We start from the raw sequence: 18992 nt of genomic DNA on the forward strand, positions 1-18992 counted from the left end.
TGGAATAAGGAAGAGCTGAGTTCAAATTCAAATGCCTTAGACACTTACTAGTTCCATGACCCCAAGTAAGTCACTTAACATTCTCAGCCTCAATTTCCTTAACTGTCAAATGGGCAAAATAACAGTACTATTAAGAGAATCAAATGAGATAACATATGTAAATAAACTTTAAAGCACTATATAAATGCTAGCTATTATTGCTATTACTGTTATTATTGTTATTTACAAAATATTTTCCTCAAAATTTCCCTGTGAGATAGGGAGTACAAGCATTATTGTCTCCATTTACTGATGAGAAAATTGAATAGGCGTATGCTAAGTGTGTAACAACCAGCTCTCCCCACCCAAAAAATGTACACAAGACTCACTTCTAAGTTTAACTTGCATTATTAGTTTTTTCTCTCACTTTCATAAGTCTAGATATTCAACAAGACTATTAATAAATGAATCCTTGATTTGTAGCCTTTGCTGATTTCCAAGATGTAAATGCTGACATTGAAGATTTAACAATCAGCTTGAGCTGGCTCAAGCATGCCCTTGAAACCAAGGCTCAAATTAAGTGAATTGCCTGAGGCTAGTCAGTGAGTGACAGAATTTGTTGACTGCCCCAACCCAATGCTCCTTTTATAGCACTGCACTGCACATACATCGACACATTTATTTGTACTTTGTACAGATCTGTATCTTTACATACAGAAAGCCTTTATTGTAAAGCAATATCTCCATGACTTTTGCACAATTCAAATCTCAGAAACTCTGAAGGATGAAGTATTGTTGTTACCTGTTGTGTTGAGTCCAAAGAGCAGAGGACAAGAGACTGCGAATGCCAACACCCAGACCACAGCAATCATGAAAGAAACCCGCCGGCAGGAGCTCTGGCTAGAGCTGTATTGGTAACGAACTGGCATGACCACAGCTATGTATCTGAAAAAAGCAGTCAGCTCCTAAGACAGAGGGAAGGATATAGACCATCACAGAACCACAGGATTTTAGAGTTGGAAGGGATCTCAGCATCCCATCCACACCTGGACAAGAATTCTCCTCTAAACGGAATAGAAAAGTGGCCCTCCAACTTTTGTGTTAAGGCCTCCAGTAAGAGGAAGCCCACTAAGGCAACCCATTCCACTCTTGGGTGGCTCAAAATGCTAGGAAGTTTTTCCTTACCTAAAGCTTAAATTGGCTCCACTGTAGCTTCCTCCCCCTCCTTTCCTCTTCTTTTCTTTTTGAGATGGTATCTTCTATTTTTTATATCTTATTTTCTCCCAATTACATGTTAAAACAATTTTTAAACTTTTTTTAAAGTTTTGAGTTCCATCTCTCCTCCCCGCCCCCACCTCCCCCACCACTGCCCCTAGTTCTGCCTTCAGGGTCAAGATGAACAAATCTATTTTCTCTTCCTCAATCTAGTTGCTCCTAAGACAAGGCTTAAAATGGGGACACAGATAAAGGAGTAAAGGAGGTAGGAAAGTAAGGAGAGTAATCAAAGGAAGATGATCAACAGAAGTAGAAGTGATTTTGGGAAAGTTAGAAGGAAAAGGGTGATCAAGTGATGGCAAAGATATGCAGTTAAATGTGAAGACACATTGCATAGGACAGAGAAAATCAAACAATAAAAGAGAAACTGTTGATCTAACCACATAGAGTGCTGGAGAGCCTCTTCTTTCCATCCCTCTCTGCCTTCCCTCTGAGATTGCTTTCAATTTATCCTGTTTATGTCTTGTTTGTACGTAGTTACTAGCATGTTGTTTCCCTCATTAGATTTGAAGTTCCTTGAGGCAGAGACCCTGCTTTTGCCTTTCTTTGTATCCATAGTACTTTGCACACTCAGCGCTATGTCTGCCGCCATTGTTGGTGTATAATAAATGCTTATTGACTTGACTCCCCTTAGGTCTGGTGAGCTGTTTCTTCCACCTCTAGCCCAGCTGAGGAATCATATACCTCATTTTTGAAAACTGTGGGTAGCTGGTGGCAGTGAATTGTGGGTCCTGTTTCCATTTTAGACGTATTCGGGCAGAGAAAGGGATGCCATTGGAACCCAAGCTCCTTGAGATGTGAGGACTGTTCTCCCCCACCCTTTCTTTATATCCTCAGCTCTTAGCAGAGAGCCTGGCATACAGAAAGCCTTTAATAAATGCTTGTTGACCGACCAGCTGAGCTAAAGATATTTCACCTTTCTAATAATGTATTCATAGCAAGTTTTCAAATACTGATCAAACTCTGTTTGGCTATTATAGAGAAATCCAAAGGAGTTTTTATGAGGGGCTTGATCTAGAGAGCTTCTAATGTCTCTTCCAACTCTAACAATTTATGATTCTATTTTCCCTATGGAAACACGATGGGCATTTTCTAACCACAACTTTTTTTTTAAAATCAGTTGACATGCTTTTATTCAACTGAAATACAGTCTCTTTATGGACAATTATTTATGTACCTTCTCACATGTATGTCCAATTGTCTATTGGATGTAATCTGTTTGAAGTTCTACCGTCATTTCAAACTTGAAAGTTTTTAAAACCAATTGTATCTTTCCTCATTCTCTTCCCCCCCACCAGTTCCATAGCTGTGAATGCTACTTTTGTTCTTCCAGTCAACCTCAAGCTCTGAGCCTTGACACTTTACTCCCTCTCTCCTTTCCCTCCCAATGATCCCACATGTAGACAATCAACAAGTTATCTCCTGAAGATAACTCTAGAACCTCTTCCTTCCCTATTCCTTCTTTTCCCATTCTATTTCAGGCTCTGCTCATCTTTAAATTTAGACAAAGGCTATGTTCTCCTAGGGCCAGCTAGGTAGTACGATGATAGCAGTAGATAGAGTGTTCTCCCCTTTCTGAGTTCAAATCCAGCCTCAGACACTTACTACATGTGTGTCACTGGGCAAGTCATTTAACCCTGTTTGCCTCAGTTTCCTCATGTATACAATGAACTGGAGAAGGAAAATGACAAACCACCCCAGCGTCTTTGCCAAGAAAACCTCAAATGGGATCATGAAGAGTCAGGCATGACTGAAAAATGACTAAACAATAACAACAACAGTGTTCTCCTCACTAACCTCTCCAAGGGAACTTAGACATCATCTTGTTCAAATCTCTCATTTTTTAGATGCGGTGATTGAGGCCCAGGGACTTGCCCAAGGTCACACAGACATGGAGAGTAGCAGAGCTAAGATTCAAACCAAAATTTGCTATATAATTGCCAAATTAATCTTCCTATGACAGTTTTCATCACGTATCTTCTTGCTAAAAACTCTTTAAGTGATTCCCTGTTCCTTAAGGGATAAAGTTCAAATTTCTTAGCCTGACTATTGAAAGCCTTCCACAATGTGGTCTCAACCTATCTTTTTACTCTGATTTTCCTCTATTCCCCTACCAGAAACTATGCCAGCTAAATTAATCTCTCAACTGTTTTCCCAAAATGCCTTGCATTTTTTTGACACTGTATTTTGACACACATTCTTCTTTCACCTCTAATGACATGGAATATTCTTCCTTCCCCTCTTGGCCTATCCAAATGCAGCTTATTCTTCAGGGCCCAGCTCAAGTCTTCCCTCCTCTGGGAAGCCTGTTGTATTTTCTGCCTCTAAACTCATAGCATTTACCTATGTCCCTTTGTCACTTAATCATGTACTGCCTTGTAATGTACCTTACCTTATGCATATAGTGTGTAGGGGTGTTCAGGGCCAACTAACACCTCTGCTGTGAGGGCCTGATGAGCCTTTTTAGGGCTGCTCATTCATCTTTGGTGTCTACCTCTCGGCTCTCCCCTGTGGCTCCAAGAAACTATAGCTTGTACAGAGGCCATACCCTAGTAAACCGTCTTGATAGACAGGCTTAAACCAAGTTGAGGGTAACCGATAGGCCTCAAACCTGTCAGTGAGTTAGGGGAATGTCTACCCCAGGCATGTGAAGATTTTCCCTGGTGGAATGGGTGAATGAGAACAATTTGTTCCAATGGCCATGAAGGTGGCTGAAGCAGGTGCTTGTGAAGGGCTCAGAGCTTGTCATGCATAGAAGACACCCTGGTCATCCCATTGCATCCTGGGCCATCACCAGTTGTCTTGACTTCTGTCCTTCCGCCCGGACTTTGATGACTCAGGCAGAGACAGTGAGGCTGATGACTGCGGAACTCTGCCTCACTTAAATCCAATTCACACCCAAATCAAGGCATCACTTGTGATGTCATTGGTCTTTTTTGAAAATAAAGGAGGAATGGGCAGCTAGGTGGCACAGTGGATAGAGCACTGGCTCTGGAATCAGGAGAACCTGAGTTCAAATCCGGCCTCACACACCTGATACTTACTAGCTGTGTGACCCTGGGCAAGTCCCTTAACCCCAACTACCTCACCAAAAAAAAAAAAATGAAGGATGAACAACAACAACCTTATTATATTGAATTGCTATTTAACTATTGTTTTCCAGCAAGAACCTAGGCTACTTGAGATTAGGACCATGCCTCACACTTCTTCATATCACTCATGAACCTAGCACAGTGTCTTACATACAAGAGATACCAACCTAGTGTTTGTTCTTGTCGGCAAACCTGGGACTTGGCATGCTAATGTCCCCTATTTGCTGCTATTTTTCTTTCTCTTTTTGATTTGGGTTTCCTGCACTCACTTTTTTTCTTATTATTTTTTCTCCCCCTCCCTTCCCACCTCCCTCCCCAAGACAACGTGCAATCTGATATAGGCTATACATACATACATATATATGTATATATATATATATATTATATATACATATACATACAGACATATATATACATACATATATATATATATATACACCTGTTAAATGTATTTTCACATTAGTGATGTTGTAAGTAAGAACTAGACCCAATAGGAGGAATCACCAGAAAGAGGAAACAAAACACAACAGAAGAAAAAAAATAGCTAATAGTATGCTTTGATCTGCATTCAAACTCCATAGTTCTTTCTTCTTTGTGGGTAGCATTTTCCATCATGAGGCCTTTGGAGATGTCTTAGATCCTTGTATTCTGAGAAGGGTTAAATCTATCAATATTAGTCATTGCACAACATATCTGTTGTATAATGTTCTCTTGGTTCTGCTCATTTTACTCAGCTTCAGAGCTTACAAGTCTTTCCAGGTTTTTCTGAAATCAGTTTGCTCATAATTTCTCATATCATAATAGTATTCCACTACATTTATATACCACAACTTGTTCAGCCATTCCCCAATTGATGGGCATCCTCTCAGTTTCCAATTCTTTGCCACCACAGAAAGAGCTGCTATAAATACTTTTGTACATGTGGGTCCTTTTCCCATTTGTATGATCTCTTTGGGATACATCCCTAGAAGTGCTATTGCTGGGGCAAAGGGTATGCACATTTTTATAGCCCTTTGGGCATAGTTCCAAATTGCTCTCCAGAATGGTTGGATCATTTTCCTGAACTCACTTTTGCCTATAGAAAAGGATGCAGATTTTAGCAGTATAGTAGAGCAATGGGTATGAAGTCAGAAGACCTGGGTTTAAATGAAGTCTCTAATGGTTACTACCTGTGTGGCTCTGGGCAAGTCAGGTCACTTAACCTCCTTGTATCTTCCTCATCTGGAAAACAAGGCTGTAGAAGTAGGTGGCCTGTGACATCTTTTAGAAAGGGTTAAAGTTTAAAATGAGGACAAAGGTCATACAATTATATATGCCTTCCTACATGCAAAGATATGGAGAATTGGGCTTTTATTTTCTTAGTTCCTTTTTTTTTTCTTTCCTGATTGACTCCTGTCTTTTATGTCTTTTCTAAGAAGCCACTTGGCCCAATCTTGTCTGTTTAATGCTAAATTAAAATCAAATTTTCTAGCTGACGGATTCAGTTTGACAGGTAAATTAGCTGTCTCATTCCTCCTAGAATCTGCTTACTCTCTTTGGCTCTGGCTAGAGAGTTTAGGACAGTGGTAGTATAATCCAACACAATAAACATATATGAAGCATCTGCTATGTGCCAGGCACTGTGTTAAGTGCTGAGGATACAAAAAGAGGCAAAAGGCAATCCATGTCCTCAAGGATCCTCTTCTTCAGCTTCCTCTCAATCTTGCCTATGAGCTTCAGGACTATCCTTGCTGGTCATGGACCTCTGGGACTATTGCCCTTTTCTGATTGGCTCCTTGCACAATAAAGGTCCATCCTTCTCTGGCCCTCAAAGATTTTTCCCTTGGGTTTTAGGCCAGTTTTAGTGGTATTCTTTTTCTCTCTCTTTCTATCTCTGTCTTCCTTTCTCTCTTTTTCTCTCCCTGTCTGTCACCCCATCATCATTTCCTCCCACTCCGCTTCTCTAATCTCTGTCCTGTATAGATATCCTGAAGCAAATTCAACAGCTGGATCTAACTACTGTCCTTGCCCCTTAGGTAGAGGTGTGGCTTTTGTATCTGTTTTGTACCTGTAATATCTTCTATGCCTTGCACTAGCATGTAAGTTGCTTCCCTCTGTATACCTTGTAACCTAGAACCACAGAACTTAGGATTTCCTTCTCTTAGCACTAATTCTAAGTCCTTCCCAGTACCCCCTTATTTTGACTGATGTGTTATATTCTGGTTGCTTAGCTCTAAGATCTCACGTGAAATTCCTCCTCCTAGGGACTCTCAGGCTCTCAAGTCATTGGCAGAGCTGAGATGACAGACATACTCTGGAGCCAATAAATAATTGATAACTTTCCCCACTAGCTTGTTCCTCCCTGCTTCTAGGAAGATGAAGAATTCAATTCACTTTAATTCTAAACCTATCCCCTTCCCACTAGACTCTCTCCACCCCCCCACCCCAAGCAAGCATACAGTTAAACATAAGAAGTTTGTGTGTGTGTGTGTGTGTGTGTGTGTGAAAGGAATAAGCCCATTTATAGCCACCTACTATGTGCCAGGCACTCCTATGCTCTGCACTTTACAGGTATCTTATTTGATCCTCACAACAACCCAGGAAAGTAGGTGTTGTCATTATCCCCATTCTATAGATGAGAAAACTGAGACAAACAGAAGTAGCTAAAAAGAGTCCAAGGTGGGATTTGAACTCAGGTTTTCTTGACTCCAGGCCCAGTGCTCTATCTACCTTGTCACCTAGCTGACATATATATATGTATATATACATATACATATATATATTTATTTATTTATTATAAATCTGATCTACCAAAAAAATCTATAAATTAGACAGATATATCCATAACTAAAATATACATATAATGCATGTATAACTAACACACACACACACACACACGCACACACACACACACACACACACGATCATAGACTTAGAAGAGACCTCATAGACTGGAAGAGACCTCAGAGGTAATCTGTTCCAACCCCTCATCTGAAGAAAACTGAGGCCCAAGAACATTAAGTGACTTACCTAAGATCATACAAGTAGTACTCATGAGGGTTGGAAGGTCATCTGGCACCATACTGCATATATGCACATTTGAACATACCATAATAATAATAGTTTATGGTAACCAATATCAATGAAAGCAGGTTGATGACAGCATGTACGTGCTCAATAAATACTTAACAATGTATTGGTTGATCAAATTCCTCAGGTTTCTCTAATCAGGAAATTTCTTGGCTCTCCCATTTCATTAGCAGCCCCCCTTATCTATGTAGGCCAAAGACCAGGCCAAAGAGTCTATTTATGTGAATGCCTTCTTCCCTGTAAGAAGATCCTTTTAGTTCTAGCCAAGACTCAGGAATGTAAATCTTGATTATACAGGGAGTTCAAATAGTGTGGCCTGGACTTTTATAGGGTTTTTATATTCTCTAGAGTAACAGTTCTCAGACTTTTCGGTCTCAGGACCCCTTTATACTCTTAAAAACCACAGAGAATCCCAAAGAGCTTTAGCTTATGTGGGTTATATCTGTTGATATTTACTGAATTAGAAATGAAAACTGATGAATTTTTAATATTTATTTATTAATTCACGTAATCATATGCCTTTTTATGTTAACATAAACACCATATTTTACGAAAAATAACTATATTTTCCACAACAAAAAAGTAGTGAAAAAGAGTGGCATTGTTTTACATATTTTTGAAATTCTCTTTAATGTCTAGCATTAAAGAGAGATGGATTTTCACATATGTTTCTTCACTTAATCTCTTGTGATACATTGTTTTAATAGAAGTATGTGAAGAAAATCATGCCTTATACAGATAGGTAGTTGGGAAAAAGAAGAGTATTTTAATAGACAAATAGTATCTTTTTAATACAGTTATCCCTTCCATATCACAGGGTTAGAGGCACAGAACCCCGGGGATCTGGAAAATCTACATTAAATTTTTTGGCCCTCCCTTCATACCAGAGAAGAAATCTGAATTATTATGGTATTAAAAGATAAACTATGTTGATATCATGCAATACTATACATATATTTTATGCATTTCTGAGTTTCTAAACTTTTTCTGTGTTGTCTGTTGGCCTTCATGTGTCTGTGGCTTCCACAAAACTCCCTAAAAATTCCCATTTAATTTCTTATGACACCCCTTGATATATGAAAACCATAATGGGGAAAGTTGAGATGTGGGAGGGATGACTGTATTATGAAAAGTGTTGACTTTACAGACCCCCTGAAAAGGGTCTTGGGGACCTCCAGAGGTCTACAGACCACACTTTGATGCTTTGGCATCATGGCCCAGATGAGGAGTCCCTGGGGCTACCTAAGACATTCCTGAGCACAATTGCAGCCCTGCAGCTGGGATTAGGATTGGATGAGGCTCTGGAATGAGGGCAGGGAGGGAGAATAGGCTTGGGCATTTAGCCTGGTTTCTGAAAGCTTCTCACTCATTGGATTCAGTGCCTTTTGAGGTGCCAGTCCTTCCAAAGAGCATCAGTGTCCATGTAAATCTCATTTTCAGGCAAGATATGAAGCTACAAGTGCTAAAATGAACAAGAGGACAGGAGAAGGCCTGAGCCTCAGCTTCAGCATTGCGGTGGAATTGGTTCTTCTCTCAACAGCAAGAAGAAAGAGGTTTCATTAGGCTAAGTGAAGGTAAAAATCATTTTGAAATGGCTAAAAATCTCCTGGGTTAGGGTAGGGAATAGCTTTGATTTCATAGGACCCTGCCATCACCTGTGGGCCCTGATGTCTTTACAGAAGCATATCCATGAGGGGGTCACAGTTTTGCTATCCCTGATACTGACTCTTGACACAGGTTCTAGTCCAGGGGCTCTTTACCTGGGGTTCATAGTTGGATTTCATGGATGTACATGAAGTTGGTTGGGGAATAAATGACATCTTTATTTTTACTAACATCTAATTGAAATTTAGTATTTCCTTCAATCATTTTTAAAAAAGACTCTGGGGGCAGCTAGGTGGCACAGTGGATAAAGCACCGGCCCTGAAGTCAGGAAGACCTGAGTTCAAATCTGGCCTCAGACCAAATACTTGACACTTACTGGCTGTGTGATCCTGGGCAAGTCACTTAACCCAATTGCCTAAAAAAAAATAATAAAATAAAAAATAAAAAAGACTCTGATAAGGTGTTCTGAGGGCTTCCTCGAACTGCCAAAGGGGTTCATGACACATATAAAAAATTAAGTTGCTTTAGGATAATGGCAGCTGCTCAAGGAAAGATGAAGAGATGCCAGCCACCAGTATAGTCTTGGCACGCTCCTTTGCTCCTTTCCCCATGGGATTGTAATGTTTACCATGGCACAGAGGCAGAGTATAGAAACAAACACTGGGGGAGGGGCAGGGCAGAAATAAACGTGTTGTATTCCTCATGTTGACCTCAGAAAAAGACTAAAGTAATCCAAATATTGCTTGCATGATGCCTCTTCCTGAATCTCCTTTGTGGAAGTAACTCCACCTCTCCCCTCTCTCAGTAGGCCCTTTGTTTTTGACACTAAAGAATCACTCTTGGCATGTCGCGATGATCAAAGAACTTTGAATCTGCAGTTGTGGGGACTGAGATCAAACCTGGCTCTGCTACCTTCTACCATTTGGTGAAGTCACATCTATCATCGATATCTCCTCTGCATCCTTAATTGTAAGGAGAAGCTTAATACCGGCATGGATTTAGAGCTTCAAGGGACTTTAGGAGTTATTTGGCCTTACACTTCCTTTTATATTTTTTACAGAGGAGGAAAATGAGGCCCACAGGGGTTTAGTAACTCACCCAAGATTACATAGGTATTAAGTAGCCAAATAAGGATTTGAACTCAGATCCTCTTGGTCCAAATCTAGCTTGTCTCAATATTTTCATGCGCTGAAGATTCTTGTTATGTGGGCTCAAGTAGGCATGGTTAAATTTTAAGAAAGCATGAAAAAAGAGACAGTTTAAGATTTTTCTTCCTGGCAACATTGTGTATGCACTGCCTGTTCCAGAATTGGCCATTGGAGGGCACCATAATGCTACAAGAATTGTACCACCTCTGCCCAGGTTGAGAAGTTCAGCACAGACCCTGGGACTTGTTCTGTCCAGTGGGTCAGCATAGCCTCCCCATAAGAAAGACTGAGGCCATGCATCGTTTGGGAAGAGTCTTAACTGGTTATAACGTCTCAAGCCAAGAGGAGCTTCTGAAATCCAACCTGTTCCTGTAACCTACTTTCCAGCCCTTGCTTCCTCTTGAGATAATGATCACAGGCCAAGGTCATCATTGCCTGACCACCTGGTAAGTAGGAGACCTTTGGCTATAAATTAAAGGGGAAGAGGAGAGTGACCTAGTGGCCTCTGAGCATTCTGGCTGTGACTGAAAGTACGGTCTATTTTCTGTTCTCCTCATGCCAGGAGCATTTTACTGATACCACCCTGGTTCAGGCCTCATCACCTCTCTCATGGACTCTTACAATAAATGGCCTTCTGGTTGGGTTCCCCTCCCCAGTCTATCCTTCACTCACACTGATCTTTCCAAAGCGCAGGTCTGATCACATCATTTTCCTATTCAATACACTCCACAGGCTCCCTGTCACCTCTAGGATCAAATATAAAATCCTGTGGCATTCACAACCCTTCATAACTTGCCACTCTCCTACCTTTACAATCTTCTTATATCTCACTCATTCCCATATGAAATGATCAGTGGCTCTGGCAGTCTTGATGTTTCTCAAACAAGACCCTCCATTTCCTGATTCTGAGCATTTTCAATGACTATCCCCCCATGCCTGGAATTCCCTTCCTCCTCATCTCTGCCTCCTGGCTTCCCTGACTTCCTTGGTTTCCTTCAAGTTCTAATTAAAATCTCACTTTTCACCAGAATCCTTTCTTGATCCCCCTCCTCCCAAGCTCCTGAAATGATCTCCAATTATCCTGTATATAATCTTGTTTATATATAGTTGCTTGAATGTTGTCTATACCATTAGATTGTGGGATCTGTGACAGTAAGGGTTGTTTTCTGCATTTTGTTGTATATCCAAGCACTTACCACAGTGCTTGACACGCGGTGTCACTCAGGTGGACTGGCTGACATACAGCCTGCCCCAAGCGTGGCCTCTTGTGCAGAGGGGTCTAGACAGGAGGGATGTATAGCCTATATTTTTATACATATCCATCCTCTCCCCACCCAAGGGATCAGTGCTGTTAGGGTCAGGGAAGTGGTGACTATCCATTCGGCTGTAGGCTTATTTAGAGGGTAGAATTTCTCCATAGGTTTAGAAACCAAGGCCTAGTTTGGGGTAGGAGAATGGCTGTGTGTGTGTGTGTGTGTGTGTGTGTGTGTGTGTGTGTGTGTGTGTGTATGAGTGGTATCGTTGCTGCTCCCAGCTCAAAGTTAACATTTTTTTTTTGAGACATTCTCCCTATGTCTTTCCAGACTAGAAGTCTGTGGCCACTCATGGTCAGATTCCACTGGTGATCCACACAGAAGCTGCTCAGTTTTCCCCCTAGGCCAGTTCTCCCCTAAGTGGCCTAGTGGCCCCTTTCTGTGGGATGCTCCCATATTGGTGTTGGACTTAATGTGGATATCCAATTAATTAAACTCACTAAAGGTAAGAATTCCTGCACTTAAGCCAACCTCAGCCTCTGGTAGTAGGGGTTATAGATGGGTGCCACTATGCCTGGCCTTAATGTCCATCTGAAGGAACAGGATGGCTATGATAATAATAATAATAATAAAATAATAATAACATTTATATAGTACTTCAATACTTGCAAAATCCTTTATGCTTTGTGTCTTTTTATCCTTACAATAACCTTATGAAGTAGCCTTTATTATTATCATCTCCTTTGTACAGATGAGGAAGCAGAACCTGAGAGGGGTTAAGTGATTTGCCCCAGGTCAGACAACTAGTAAACATCTGAGGCAAGATTTGAACTCAGGTTTTTCTGACTCCAAGTCCCACTATGACATCTGTCAGGATATTAGCAGCAGCAGCATGAGTAGTGAGGCATTGGAGATATGTAGCTAGGACCTCCAGCAAACCATTGCCTTCCCTTGATCCACTCTACTTCAGGAAGATGGATTATCCAGGGAATGATAGTATTTGGCTATGGGATTACCATGGCCAAATAATTCATTACCAAGTGGACAGTCTACTGGTGACAGAGTGCTTAGCTAGGCTGATCTTAGAAAAGCAGACACAGTCTATTGCCAGAATTATATTCAGAGTCTTTCTAGCATAGTAGAACCTGTGAGAGTTTACAATCCGCTGCCATTACCTTGAGGGATTCAAGTTCACCTTGAGTCCCACCATGATGAAGCATCAGAAGAGAACTTTGTGGCCAATGGCCATGGAAGATATCTTTATGGGTGTGTCAAGATTCTCATCACCTGCAGTGAGAGTATCCTAATATTTTATTTCTTCCTATAGATAAATAAATGCATAGAGCAGTTGTGTGTCCACACTGTGGGGTAAGCATTATAGTTGGTTCTTATCTCAAGGGGATAATAGATATAGAGTAGTACCACTGGCTCTTCCCCTGAGGGCAAAGGTAGGGGCCATCAGTAAGACTTTCCTCAGGGAGTGTGGGCATATATGGGTATAGCTCATCTCTACTCTATTCAAACTTATGGTCCTTTTCCTGGCTTCCCTCTTAATCTCCTTAATAGGATCCCTGACCTCAACATCCCTGTGTCATACCTCTAACTGAATATCTAGGGAGTGGGTAACTGAAGGTAGAAAGAGGGTCTGGAGCAACATATGAAGCAAGAGATACAGAGCTAGTTCAAATCAAATTCATTTTTGCCAACTAGGAACTGCTTTCCACTCACGATTTGGATTTAATGAACCCCCAGAGCACAGAATGGGCTGCTTTTCACTAAGTTTTGTTTTGTCAGACTGGGGACTTAAAAAATCTTTAGTTCCATGAACTTACCTCATAGAGTTGTTGGGAGAGAAACCTCCCCAACCCCTACCCCCAAGACTGGAAAGCCCTCTACAAATATAATGTGCTATTTAGATGCAAAGTAAAAATTCCAGGGGCCTGTGACTCATCTGGTCTCTTTTGTGCCTTTTGTCAAAGACTTTCAAGGTTTGCATGTGTGATGGGTGCCATTTTAGAGGTCGGGGGGAAAAGAAATCTCCGCTGAATGAATTCAGCTGCATTCTTTCCACAGCTCCCTGAAGGCCTTTTTAAAAATTTATTCTTACACTGAAAATTGCCAGCCCTTTCTGACACATCCATGCACAGCCTGTTGAATCAGCCCTAACGTAGGGCATTGTGGGAGGTTGCTGCAAGCTTTACTGTGACCTGTCACTTACTACCTGGGTGAACTTGGGCAAGTGACTCCCTCCCTGAGCTTCAGTTTCCACAATAGTAAAATGAGGGGGTTAGACTAGGTGGTCTCCCAGGTCCCTCCCAGCTCTGCATCTATGAAAGTTAATAGGATCATGGCTCTAGATCTGGAAGGGACCTTAGAGGCCTTGTAGTCCAATCTTCTCATTTCAGAGTTGAGGAAACTGAAGTCCAGAGACATGAGGGGACTTATCCACACACAGTTCAGGATTCAAATCCATGTCCTCTGATGCAAACCCACTGCCCTTTCTGCTGTACCCACTGCTGCCTTCTGGTAGGAAAGGAAGCTAAGAGTTGTTCCTGTGTTCTCTGGAACACTCCAATCACTCAGAAAAACAAATTGTATGATGTTGGTCTAATGCCAATGCAGAGATTGTCTTTACTTCCCCAAGCTCTTCCTCTTTTCCTCTGTTACATCCATTTTTTCCTTCCTCCTCCTTCCCTCCTTCCCCTTTCATTACCTCCGTTCCTTCGGTTACAGACTCTGTGCAATATCCAAACACAGAATCAACATGGCCCAACTTACTGTTTGTCCAGATCAAGCTTCTAGATCTCTATTGAATTGATTGGATACAATCAATAGTGAAATCTGAACACAGACCCAGTTCTCTTCCATGCCTTCTATGCTAAGTGATCAGGCAATGTCATAGCAGCATTCATGGCTAGAATCTTGTTCTCATTCCTGGAAGGTTCCATTTTGAGAGGTGATGTACCTACTGATTCCCAACTCAGTCCTAATAGGACCATGAGATCATCCATGTGGAGTTGGCAAACACCTTAAAGGTCATCTAGTCCAACCCCCTTCACTTTACAGATGAGGAAATTGAGGCTCAGAGAAGGTCACATGAGTGGTAAATGGCAGAGTTGGAATTTAAATTCAGGTCACATGACTCCAAGGGCAATGTTCTTTCTACCTCCTCCACCCTAGGGTCAAGTGTCTCTTGTCTCTATTTGGGTTTTCCCTATTGACCCAAGAGGCATCTTGTTGCTTGGCCACTTTTTACATTTAACTAAACCTAGTTCTAGGCCAGCAGTGTCCTCAAAGAAAGAAGGTAGTAGTAGGTAGGGAGAATGAGTGAAGAAAGGAATGGGAATAGGAGAACTGACAGGACTCATTATGTGCCTTCTTCTCTGCCTCTGAAAAGCTCTCCATGATACAGAACTCTTCCTCATCCCAAGGCTGTGCCTCCTTTTTCCCCTTTCTTTGTAGCCTTTCTATAGAGAACGGCTGTATAAGCAGTGTCTATCTCACTGGCTAGAGCCATGATGCAGAGTTGGCCCCTTGCTTTTGGTTTTGGACTTGAGGACTGCCATTAGAACTACACGTTGTGTGTGTTGGGCAAGGGGCATGGGACAGGGAAGAGGAATGGAACTAGTGACTCTAGGGCACAAGCAGGAAAAAAAAAGAAACATGGGAGAAGAGGAGAAAAAAGCAAAGAGAGAAGAGAAACAGGAGTAGAAGCAGGAGCAGCAAGCACACAGAAAATGTGGAGAATAATATGCCCTGACCATTCCAATACAATAGAAAACAGAAGAGAGTAGAGAGAACTCAGAGGAGGAGAAGGGACATAGATAGACAGGGACAGAGAGAAGGGAAGGGAGACAGAGGTACAGAGACAGGCAGAGACAGAGGGATGCAGGGAAGGAGAGAGACAGAGAAAGAAAGGAGAGAGAAGAGAAAAGAGAAGGAGGGAGAGGAGGAACAGAAGGAGGAGAAGGAAGAAGAAGAAAAAGGAGGAGGAGGAAAGGAAAAGGAAAGGAGAAGGAAGAAGAGAGAAAAGAGAGAGGAAAGTATTCATTAAAAGAGAGAGATGTACAAAACAGAGAGGGGCTCAATGATACAATTGTGACCTTGGGTGCCACTCAGTGGCACCAGTGCCAGAGGATGCCTATTACTACTGTAGCAGATGCTACAGATCAGCTTTCCCAGTTCTCCCCACTGGGCTTCCTTCCCCTTACTTCAGGGTCCCTTTTCTACACCAAGGGTATCCCCAGTCCTACCTGTCGATGCTTATGGCACAGAGGTTTAGAATGCTGGCGGTGCACATCATGACATCCAAGGTGACAAAAATAACACAGCAAATTCGGTTGAAATTCCATACTCCTCCAGTCACCTAGGCATCAGCAACAAAGGATGTCAGTGTTTACCCCAGTTAGAGAGCAACAATCTAGTGGAATAAACTGGATTTCCCAGGAGACCTCGCAGAACATGTCAGGACTCCGTACGTGGCAAAGCCTTCTAATCTAGTACAATCCCACAAGTTTTTTATTAAATGCCTACTACATGATAAGCCAAAGACTATATTTATAAGGTTTTTCTCCAATATAAATTCTCTGTCATTGGATCTCTGGGATACAAAGATAGGCGATGAAACCAGGGCTAGTTGGGACAGAGGTACACCCAATGTACAACATATATACTGACAAGTAAGTAGGTTTTTAACGAGGCTCTCAGTGGGCTTATAGGCACCAAATAGAATCTTCTCCATGGGCCTGGGGAATGGGATAGGCTTACATCTAATATGTGATTTGAGTCCTCGCAGTAATTATGCTATTTTAAAGCTGTATCCTGAAGATGAATCCATCACCTTGCCTCTTGGGTTGGTGCCTTTTCCCTGCACAGCACATCTACTGTGATAAATGCCAAACAGCTGGGATTGTAGGATCAAAGCTAGAAGGAATCTGAGTGGTTACCCAGTCTGACTCTCTTGTTTTATAAATGTGGAACCAGAGACTCAAAAAGACTTTGAGTGATTTGCCCAGGTCATATAGTGAGTGTCAGATGTAGGATTTGAACCCAGGCAGGTTTTTGGGACTTCCACACTGCTTCTCTAAAAGCAGCTTGGGAGAGTGGCTGGTTGAGGGAATTGGTAATGAATACAGCTCCTTCACCTCTCGAGGTCACGGGTTTGAATTCCCATGGACCTTCTGAGGATGAGATAGACCTCATCTATTTATACAAGTGTTCCCATTCCTGTCAGATAGGCCCTCATAACCCTTATTAAAATGGCAAGAATTTAAGCAATTGAATTTGCATTCCTCCACTGATGTTTGGTTATTTATTTTCTCTGTACTCCATTTAGATAAACCAAGAAATCTGGGCAGGGGAGTTTCTCTGATAGTTTACCCTCAAGTCACATGCTTTGGTTCTTCGGTTCTCATGCCCTGGATAGCCGGCTCCACCACTTTGGGGAGACATATCCTCAGTGAATAGTCTGGAACTCTCCCCCCTCTCCTTTTCATCCTCATTAGTCATTAGCTGCAGCTGGGAGCTCCTGGTACTAGAGACTTAGAGAATCCTAGAGTTGAAAGAGACCTCCCTTAGAGGTTATCTAATCCAATTCCTCTAGAGCTCAGGGGAATATTTAAAAGGAAGAGTTACTGGGAAAGCAAGAACTGGAATCTTTAGCTGAGCACAGTGCCTGGTACCTAGTAAGTGCTCAATAATTGTTTATTAATTGATTAATAGTAGATGCTTTACACATGCCTGTTGAATTGAATTGAATTCCCCCATTATCTCTGTTATAAAAATGGAATTTAAATTCCTTGAGGGCAGGGATTATTTTGGCTTTGCATTTTTATCCCCAATGCCTTACTCTTAATATTGAATTGAGTTGGAATTATTTTCCTGTGAGAAGACTTGCTTGACTGCTGAACTGAATTGAAGAGAAGGTGAAGGTGAAGGAAATGGAATTCTCTGGACTAGGTTCATTCATTCATTCAACAAGCATTCTTAGAACTTTGGTGCAGCTAGTGTGGTAGCTGAGTGGGCAGCTAGGACTTTGGACAAAGGGTCATTAAGTCACAGAATCCTCATTGTCTTTTTTTTTTTGGTGAGGCAATTGGGGTTAAGTGACTTGCCCAGAGTCACACAACTAGAAAGTAGTATGTATATGAGGTCACAATTGAACTCAGATCCTCCTGACTCCAGGGCTGGTGCTCTATCCACTGCGCCACCTAGCGGCCCCAAGTGACAGAATCCTAAGTCACAGTGGGATCATAGATTGGGAGCTGAAAGGGATCTTAAAGATCGTGGAGTCCAACACCCTAATTCTAGAGATGAGGAAACTGAGGCCTAATTAGGTCAAGTGGCCTTTTCAAGGTCACACAGTAAGTGTCTGAGACAGGATTCAACCAAGTCTTCTTTTCTCCAAGTCCAATGCTCTATTCAGTTGGTTATTAAACATTTATTGAGCCCCTACTATATGCCAGGCACTATGCTAAGTAACTTCACTGGGCTGCCTCTCAGATGGAAATGTGTTCAAACCTGTGTTTAGATACTGCTCAAGATGCTGAATGATCATGGACAAATCACTTAATTCTGACTCAGTTTTTTAATCTGTAAAATGAGAATAATAACATTACCTACCTAAAAGACCTGTGAACAAAAGCACTTTACAAACCTTAAAATGCTATTTAAATAAGAGTTAACATTATTATGTGGGATAAAAAAACCCTATCTCAGTTTCTGCATTTGCAACATAAGGGGTTAGATTTAATAGTTTCTAACCTGTAAATTATATGACCCACTGTATGGCTTGGGAGAGACTGATCAATGTTGAAGGAGGTTTATAAAAGAAGTACAGGAGGTTGACTTGGAGAATTGACAATTGAATTGGGACGTTATGGAATATTTCCCCAAAGATAGAGGGGAACTCAGGAGAATTGAGGTAGGAGAAAAAGCAAAGATAACCCTAGACATAGGCCAACAAGTTCCTAGTGTGGCTACGAGATATGCCCCTAAGGTAATGATTATAGCTCTTAAAGAGATTTCAGATGCCATTTAGTCCCACCTTCTCATTTTATAGATGAACAAATTGCAGTCCTAGGAAGATCAAATGATTGGCCCAGGGTCGCAAATGTGATGATCATCTGAGGCAGGATTTGAACTCTTGTGCTTTGGTTCCAAAACCCTGATTATTGCTGCTGTACCACACCTTGAGGTTGATTTCATCCATCAGTCACACAAAGAAAATCCGTTTCCATTTAGCTGTATTTTTCCTTTGTAGCATTTTCTTCATTGAAAGATCTCTCCTTTTGGCCATTATCCAATTCCCTTCTCCCTCATCCACCAGGGTGTGGATGACAATTTCTTTTTGTTTTACTGAAATCTGATAAAAATACGGTATCGCATTTGACCAGTAGATGTCACTGTCTCATATGGCATATCTTGAAACTTCTCTAACTTTGAAACTTCTGGTAAGGTATAATGAATTTATTCTAGATTTTAAAAACTTGTTCTTTACTTTATCGGTCTTATATGCTTAACATCCTGTGTGTTGAATTTACTTGAAACAACAGCAAACTGTATGGAGAAGA

At 41.5% G+C, this 18992-nt stretch overlaps 1 protein-coding gene across 2 annotated transcripts in view; it reads right to left on the minus strand.

Moving 5' to 3' along the window:
- Positions 1–18992, minus strand: part of DRD3 (dopamine receptor D3) — a 62239-nt gene that overhangs the window by 28280 nt on the left and 14967 nt on the right. For both annotated transcript variants that reach the window (XM_021007165.2, XM_021007166.2), the window contains exons 2-3: positions 15675–15787; positions 782–924 (exon numbers count right to left, since the gene is read on the minus strand). In XM_021007165.2, coding sequence (XP_020862824.1) covers positions 782–924; positions 15675–15787 — 256 coding nt within the window. The remainder of the gene's footprint in view (positions 1–781; positions 925–15674; positions 15788–18992) is intronic.

Source organism: Phascolarctos cinereus, unplaced genomic scaffold, assembly GCF_003287225.1.
Source record: "Phascolarctos cinereus isolate Bilbo 61053 unplaced genomic scaffold, phaCin_HiC Scaffold_726;HRSCAF=1367, whole genome shotgun sequence".
NCBI lineage: Eukaryota > Metazoa > Chordata > Mammalia > Diprotodontia > Phascolarctidae > Phascolarctos > Phascolarctos cinereus.